Source organism: Cotesia glomerata, linkage group LG8 (assembly GCF_020080835.1).
Source record: "Cotesia glomerata isolate CgM1 linkage group LG8, MPM_Cglom_v2.3, whole genome shotgun sequence".
Taxonomy (NCBI): domain Eukaryota; kingdom Metazoa; phylum Arthropoda; class Insecta; order Hymenoptera; family Braconidae; genus Cotesia; species Cotesia glomerata.
The window spans coordinates 14,875,510-14,884,735 of NC_058165.1; the positions used below are offsets into that span (position 1 = coordinate 14,875,510).

General features: G+C 33.3%; 1 protein-coding gene across 1 annotated transcript; it reads left to right on the forward strand.

Moving 5' to 3' along the window:
• Nucleotides 1-6,318: 6,318 nt before the first annotated feature.
• Nucleotides 6,319-8,028, forward strand: LOC123270163 (zinc finger MYM-type protein 6-like). Its single transcript, XM_044736104.1, has one exon. It carries the CDS (start codon nt 6,319-6,321, stop codon nt 8,026-8,028), a length of 1,710 nt encoding a protein of 569 aa, XP_044592039.1.
• The last annotated feature ends 1,198 nt before the right edge of the window (nt 8,029-9,226 follow it).

Here is a 9,226-nt window from a genome sequence, read left to right on the forward strand (position 1 = left end):
AATCACTCTAATATGCACAATAAAAAATTTTGCATCATTGCGTCAAAAATTTTTGTGTTAAATATTTAACACTTTTATGTGTAAATTTAACATTTATTCTGTTAAATCAACACAAAAAAGTGTTAAATATTTAACATAAAAATTTTTAACAAAAAATTTTTAGATGCTATGACGCGAAATTTTTTACTGTGTACCCGGGAAAAAATGATCAGATCTGATCAGACATGAACAGGCATGAGTCTTCAGGTCTGATCAGGTATGAAAAATGACCGGGTCTGATCAGACCTGGCCAGGCATGTTCAGGTCTGATCAGATCTGTTCATGTCTGACTCGATCAGGTCCATAAATAAATCGGTGCCGACGGGGATTCGAACCGTACACCTCGCGCTCTTCAGACTGACACTTTACCTCTTGACCAAATGATTCATCTTAACTTGAGAGTATCTTTCGAGCTACTTCAAGTAATTCAAATTTTATACATGATTTATCCTTATAGTTAACGGAGTTCTATACCTAATTTATTAATTATTAATAATTAATCATATATTACAGTGATTTATTCGGAACGGCTATGTATTTTTTTCGCTCCATTAACATATGGTTCTACACTGAGAGAGAATTTTATTCAATAGTAATAAAACAGTTTATTTGGACTTGAAAAAAATTTAGTTAATATTAATAAAATTATATTTCATATAAATAAAATTATATTAGTATTTAATAAAATTTCATAAGTATTTAATAAAATTTTCTTAAATACTAATATGTGTTTATTAAAATAACCACGAACGACGCTTTCGTTTGCTGTCATTAATACGAATATTAAGTCATTAAAAGAAATAATCTCAAAAAAAAAAAAATTAATATTCATCAATTAATTATAATATATTCAAATATATTTTCACAGTAAAGTCTTTTAATAAATAGTATTAAGATTTTTAACAAGACATCCTAACCTAACCTATTTGTTTACTTCATGACGAATCACATGTAGAGATTTTAAATAATAAAAATAAATAAATATTCGATTGAATTTATGAAATCATAGTCTTTATTTTTAACAAATGCGTCCCTACATTGTCTGGTTTTCTGCTTCTGTTTTCATTTTATTAAATAATGTCTAACTCTTATCGATTCATTTGTGAAATTTTTAAATTTAAGTGCATAACAATTAACATCCACTCGGATAACAACAGTTGTAGACTTTGTATTTCAAAATATAGTTCCGACAAAATTCAATTTTACTTAATTATTTATTCAATTAATTACTGATCAATACTTGTTAGTTAGTTGATTAATGAATTTTCTTTATATTACATGTAGATAAATATTCATTACATACTAAGAAACATTTATTAGTATTTAATAAAATTTTTATTAGTATTTAAGGAAATTTAATTAATATTTAATAAATTTTTATTTGGGATTAGCCAAATAAACGTTTTATTAAATAGTAATAAAATTTCATTACTATTAAATAAAATTGTCTCTCAGTGTTGGCTAGATATCAGACATGGACAGGTCTGATCAGGTCTGAGCGTATTTAAGGCTTCAGACATGAACAGACATGAGCAGGCATGAACAGGTCTGATCAGATCTGAACGTATTTAACGCTTCAGACATGAACAGACATGAGCAGGCATGAGCAGGCATGAACAGGTCTGAACGGATTTAACGCTTCAGACATGAACAGACATGAGCAGGCATGAACAGGTCTGATCAGGTCTGAACGTATTTAACGCTTCAGACATGAACAGACATGAGCAGGCATGAACAGGTCTGATCAGGTCTGAACGAATTTAACGCTTCAGACATGAACAGACATGAGCAGGCATGAACAGGTCTGATCAGGTCTGAGCGTATTTAATGCTTCAGACATGAACAGGCATGAACAGGTCTGATCAGGTATAATTTCAGGCCTGATCATACATGAACAGGCCTGCTCAGGTCTAATTTCAGGCCTGATCAGATATGAACAGGTCTGCTCAGGTCTAATTTCAGGCCTGATCAGATATGAACAGGTCTGATCAGTCCTGATCATTTTTTCCCGGGTATAATTAATTATTAATAATTAATAAATTAAGTATAGAACTCTGTTAACTATAAGGATAAGTCATGTATAAAATTTAAATTACTTAAAGTAGTTTGAAAGGTACTCTAGAATTAAGATAAGTCATTGGGTCAATAGGTAAAGTATCAGTCTGAAGAGCGCAACGTACATGGTTCGAATCCCCGTCGGCACGAATCTTTTTTTTTTTTTTTTTATGGACCTGATCGAGTCAGGCATGAACAGATCTGATCAGACATGAACATGCCTGGCCAGGTCTGATCAGACCCGGTCATTTTTCATATCTGATCAGACCTGAACTGTCATGCCTGTTCATATCTGATCATTTTTTCCCGGGTTTCCAGAATAATAACTTTTTTTTCTACCAATTCAGTATTCACAACCATAAGTGTGCTATGTTTTTCATCTAATACGATTAAGTGGTCTAGTTTTTTATTACTTATCAGTGGTTTATGATTCGACGAGTAGTAATAACTTATCAGGTAAGTACTTTGATAATTATTTATTTCTAATCCGATCAAACTTTGAACTTCGAAAATAATTCCATTCTTTAACATTACCACGTATTTGACCCTTTTAATTTCACGAGCATAATTTAGACTCGTTACTACTTCTTTGTTTATAATACACCTATCAAATGAAACAATTTTTGTGGCTTGATCGACACTAACTCGCAAGCGCAGCAACGCAGAGCGTTGATGAGCAGGTATTTTTTTCAGAATTATCAGTTGACTCAGGATCCCACAATTAGATACTTTAGATTTAGCTTTTGGTTTAGTTTTTTTATTTAACATAGAATACCCAAACGAGGTTGGAAATTCTACGATGCCAAAGTCATAAAAGTTTCATGTCAGTATTTTTCAATCTTTCGATAAAATTTCAAAATTTCTACTCTGAATGTTTTAACTTTTCTTAATTGTGAGCGAGACTAACCGTAATTGTTATTGTCTTCTTTTTTAATCATAATCTGTTAAACATACTGGTGAGCTGCTCTCAACAACAAGTCAACTAACCTATTTTTTTATGTAAAAATACGCTAAAAAATTTCAAAAGAGCTTGCACAGGTTGCTTTGAACTTCCAGTGCGTTTTTGTCAAGATATAGGTTAGGAAATTTTTTCATCGCCGTATGCTTCAGATATATTCATTATTCTTCTTCATTAGGTCATAATAGTCACATCGTAATCTTTTCATCTAATTTATAATAGAATATCTGATCTACTGCTTATGTATAGGTTGAAAAATGCTAGCAACTACGGATTTTTTTCATGACACTTACTTTGAGTTGGTTTTTAATTCATCTGTTTCCGTTTAAGATAATCTTAAATCACTGGAAAGGGAACTCAATTTACTAGACGGTGATGTTTCTCCTCTTCGTCCAGAACGTCCTGATAATGAATCTATTGAACATTCTGGCAAGAAAAATTTGGAGTTTAAGTACAATAAGAGACAAGGAAAGGGAAAGCGAAGCAAAGACGAAACCTTACGAACTTCAACATCATACGTAATTTTTTTCTTAAATTAATGTTTAATTATTAAATTCTTGTTGAAAATTTTATCGGTTAAAGTTGATTTTTTTTTTTTGTAATTAGGAAACTCCAGTTGTCAAAAAATCAAAATCGACTGCTGTAAATTCAGAGGTGTATCCACGTGGCCAGACTAGTCATCGTAATGTTCCCAGAGAAAAAACACCGGATTTGGAATCTCACGACTCAGATAACTTCGATGATGTTGTTAATGACCAATCACATTCTGAAGGTGATATTGAACTTACTCTATATAAAAATAAAAAAAAAAAAAAAAAAAAAAAAAAAACATTCACGAAGACTGAAATGATCTAAAACGAAGTACTTTTTTTCTTTTTACTCACTTTGTTTGACATAATTCTTTTTCTCTTCTACCTCAAAACATTTAAGTTTTTCATTAATATTTTCGTCACGATTCAACGAACCACACACTAATAAAAAATACTTCGTTGAAAAACTAATTTTCTTGGTTCAAAAAAATATTTTGGAGTAAGAAATGAATTTTTTCATATTTGAAACATTTTTCAGTGCTCTAATGCTTTATTAACCTTATATTCTACTTAATTCAATTGAGTATAAATAGGAAGAAAAATTCTTCGTTAGGAAAAAAATTTTTATCTGCGTACATGAGAGCATCAAATAATTTATCAAATGCATAAATTACTTTCAGACGACCAATCATTGAAGCAGATATTGCTAAACTTGTCCGAAGACATAAAATTGGTTAAAAGAGTCGAACTTAACATATTGAGAGCTGAAGACAGTGTGGCCAGATCATGCGATTTTTTTACCCCTTCTCTAGGCGTCGCGCGCGCCCGTACACAAGTAAGCGATGTGTGTCTGTGAGTCGGAAAGCCGAGCGGAGCCGAGAGAATCCGAGACACGTCGACAAATCGAGGGGAATGAAGCCCCTGCCACAAGACACAGAGGAGTAACTCACACAACAGTAGCTCTCTGTTCGTGTGAATTTCTCAGAATCCGATTTCAGCCGAAACATACAGCGGGAAAAATAATGCTGTAATTTTTATTAAAATAAATAAATAATGCTTTTTTGTTTACAACATATAGGTTTAATTTTTTTTTTTATATATGAAAAATAAATTATTTTTAATTAAAAGAAATTGAGAAAAAAAATTTTTTTAATAAAAAAAATTTTAATTAATTTTTTACGTTTTTATAGCAAATAGTTAATTATTATTAAATAATAATAATAATTATTGCTAGTACGTGTGGTTACTGGAAGTTCCCAAACGCAGTTTTTATATAAGTTTTAACATTTACCCGTTAAGCGGTCAAATGGCTCTGTGGCGTAAGCGTCAGCTTGCGACGACGAAACTTTTGTGGTCGAATCCTCGTCGGATTCAATTTTTTTTTTTTTTCATTTTATCAAATATTTTTTTTATGCTGTTATTAATAATAATAATAATAATAATAATAATAATAATAACAGTTGTTATTATTTTTATTATTATTGATAATGGTTATTTATAATAATTATTGCTAGTACGTGTGGTTACTGGAAGTTCCCAAACGCAGTTTTTATATAAGTTTTAACATTTACCCGTTAAGCGGTCAAATGGCTCTGTGGCGTAGGCGTCAGCTTGCGACGACGAAACTTTTGTGGTCGAATCCTCGTCGGATTCAATTTTTTTTTTTTTTTCATTTTATCAAATATTTTTTTTATGCTGTTATTAATAATAATAATAATAATAATAATAATAATAATAATAATAATAATAATAACAGTTGTTATTATTTTTATTATTATTGATAATGGTTATTTATAATAATTATTGCTAGTACATGTGGTTACTGGAAGTTCCCAAACGCAGTTTTTATATAAGTTTTAACATTTACCCGGTAAGCGGTCAAATGGCTCTGTGGCGTAAGCGTCAGCTTGCGACGACGAAACTTTTGTGGTCGAATCCTCGTCAGATTAAATTTTTTTTTTCTCCAATATTTTATCAATCTTTTTTAGTTATCATGTCAATAAAAATCCCCAATCGTAATTTATTAAAAATTTTGATTCGTATTATAATGAAATAATTAATGTAGCGGTTCTTGCCTCGTCAAGGTCAAGCGTCCAACGAAAGCGCGCTCAAGCCTCCGGTAGCGTTGAGTCGTCGCGCGCGAAGTCACGCCATCGTTGCTTAAATGCCCGGGCTTTTAAAGACGCGTTGTTGACGTTTCCGTCGTGAGACAAAAGACGCTGCTTTTGTTTGTCTGTCAATATTGGCGCATTCGGTTCACTGTTATTCCGCCATTAATATTTGTGCAGTGTAATGTGTTAAACATGCCTATGGATTATTTGGGTTTGATTGCTGTAGTCTAGTGATAATTACAGGTATTTTAATAATTATTTTACTCAACTTTCTTTCATTATTTATAATATTAAATATAAAATAAAAAAAATATCGGTTTTATTCCGCGGAGGTGATATAATTCTGTTTTTTTTTTCCAACTCGTCCATTTTCCCGGCGTTTTTTATTAATTACTTTTATAAATAAAATTAAATAAATAATTATCGCATTTATGGTGTCGTTTTTGGTGTAATTGTCGGTGTCGTTTTTTGTGTAATTATCGGTGTCGTTTTCTGGTGTCATCGTTGGTGTCATTGCTGGTGTCATTTCTAGTGTCATTTTGGTGTCATCGTTGGTTTCATTGCTGGTGTCATTTTGATTATTGTAAAGTCGTATTATTGGTGTTGTTTTATTTGTTATAAAATTATGGATTCATCAGAGCCTTCAGCTAAGAAATCTAAAAAGTCAAAATCTTTCCAACATCAATGGTACGATGATAATCCCGAGTGGAGAACATGGGTCAAGGAATGTTTGTCAGATTCAGAAAAGTTTTTATGTGTTATTTGTAATGAAAATTTAGCTTGTGGTCGTTTTGAAATTGACAGACATTCCAAAACCAAGAAACATTTGGAAAACTTGCGCGTGTACAGTTTCAAGAACTCTAGTTTTCCAAATGTCGTGCTTCCTGAAATTTCTTCATCAGTTTGCTCTCAACTTGATTCCAGTTCATCTTTGTCTTCATCTGAACTGCAGTTTAATGAACGAGTTAAAGCAGCTGAAATTCAATTTGCGACCTTGATTGCTCAAAACAATATTCCTTTGTCGACTGCACCACAAATTTTGAAATTATTTCAGTCGATTGGTAAAGAACCTGCTGTTCTCCAAAAGATGACAGTGGGTAAAACCAAAGCGACTGGAATTATTACAAATGTTGTGAGTGTTCGTGAGTCCGAACGGATCGTTGAAAATGTTCAAAAAACGAAATTTTCTATTCAAGTAGACGAGACCACTGACATTACAAATGACAAATGGATGACGTTGATGGTCCGCTATGTGGATCCAAATACACTTACGGTTAACAACGAATTACTTAAATTGCTTCATTTAGATGGGACGGACGGTTCTGCGAAACGTCTTTTTGAACAATTTTGCGATGCGTTGGCCAGACTGGGAATTCCGTTAGAGCAAATCATCGGTCTTGCCTGTGACAATGCTTCAGTTATGGTTGGCAAAAATAACTCCTTCAAAATTTTGATGACTCAGCAAATTCCGAATCTTCGGACGTTACCATGCATTTGTCACTCTCTTGCCCTCGCCTCAAAAGAAGCATGTTCTAAGATTCCAGTCGAAGTTCATGACTTTGTTGCCAATATTATTTCTTATATTAATAATAGCCCGAAACGCAGCGCCATCTTTGCTGAATTTCAAGAATGCTATGAAGAAAAACCTATTACCAAGATTGTTCGATTCGCTGGTACACGATGGTTGTCTCGTCAAATTGCGATTACAGGGTTTTTGAACAATTGGCGAGCGATAGAGGCTTGTTTGATTTATCAATCTTTGGAGAAACGTGAAAAAGGAGATGATTTACTTGCAATCTTGCAGAAACCATCGACAAAAGCGTATTTACTCTTTTTGCAATGCGTGCTTAAATCTTTCAACGAGATTAACGCTCATTTTCAAGGGAGTAATACTCTAGTCCACGAGTTGCAGCCACGTTCGATGAAGCTGCTTCTTCAATTTCTCCAGAGGTTTATGGATCCACTTATGTTGAAACCTGAAACCTTTTACGATAACGTCCATAACATAAACTTTGAAAAAGTTTCGAATCAACTTAAGTTGTTTGAAGTAGATGTTGGACCCGATTGTCGAGAGTATTTACTGCTTCAACAAAAGTCTGGAGTTCCTGAATCAATCATTGAGCAGGTGCGCAACGATTGTTTAAATTTTCTTGTAACCGCTTCCATTGAAATCCGCCGGAGACTGCCGATCGATGATCCATTTCTCTCAGATCTGACAGTTTTCGCGAAGGAAACTGCCCTCTTCGATCCTGACAGGAATTCATCGTTTTCGAAAGTAGAAAACACCTGTCATGCTCTTAAAGTTCCCGGAGGGAGACTTATTCAGGAAAAGTGAAGTTCCTTGTACTGTGTCGATCCGAATTTGAAAGAGCAATGGAGCAAACTACCATTTGACGAAATGTGGATAGAAATTTGCAACTTTACTGGTTCAGATGGGACTTTACAGTTTCCGAATTTGCGCTTACTACTAAGTATCATTAGAGCACTTGCCCATTCAAACGCTGCGGCTGAAAGGGCATTTTCTCTCATACCTATTTTTAAGACAAAGAACAGGAATAACCTCAGTCACAAAACCCTGAATTCACTTTGTGTGATAAAATCTGTCTCCAATTCAGGGAACCTACGAGCATCAGAAATGTCGATCGACAAAAGTTATATTGGATTGATGTCTTCATGTAATTTGTACTCAAAAGCGGAGAAGGCCGCACCCAAAAGCTTGACTTTGTATTCCTGCGAAAGTAGTGATGATTGCTGAGAAAAGAATCATACTGCTAAGAAAGTAGGTCTCTTTTCTTCTGGCTGCTCGACAGCTCTTCTACTCTAGATTTCGACGTTGTAAATATTTGCCATAGAGTGATAGTTTGTTTAGTATTAGTTATAATTATTTATAATTTAAAAATGTATATATTTATAAAGGAACTCGTGCTCCAAGCTCGGTTTGTTTTTAACTGATAACAATAATTATTTTTTCAGTATTAGCATTAAATATACTTAAAAGAAGCTTGGGCCTTCAGCTCTGCTTCTTTCTAGTCATTGATATTATGTTTGTAATATTGTTATTATTAAGTGAAGCTTACAAAGAATCTAGAGCCCTCAGCTCTGATTCTTTCTAGTCAACTTAGATCGGTTTCGATATTTTAATGAAATATTTAAGGTTACAAAGAAGCCAGAGCCTTCAGCTTTGCTTCTTTCTAGTCAACAATGTTCTGTTTGCCACATTGTTATACATAACTTAAGTTTATGAAAAAGCTGAAGCCCTCAGCTCTGCTTTTTTCTAGTCAATTGTGTTCTTTGTGCAATATATTCGTTTCGTACTTTAGGTTCCAAAGAAGCCAGAGCCTTCAGCTCAGCTTCTTTCTAGTCAATTTGAAGCTTTGTCCAAAAAAATATTAAATAATCTATTAAGTTTAAAATTTAATGATAGAATTAGTCATGTTATAGGCCTACTGGGGATCCCGCCATGTAAAATAACGGGAACGCATACCATAACACGGTACCTCCAGGGTGATGCGGAAAGCTGTGTTCAATACTAT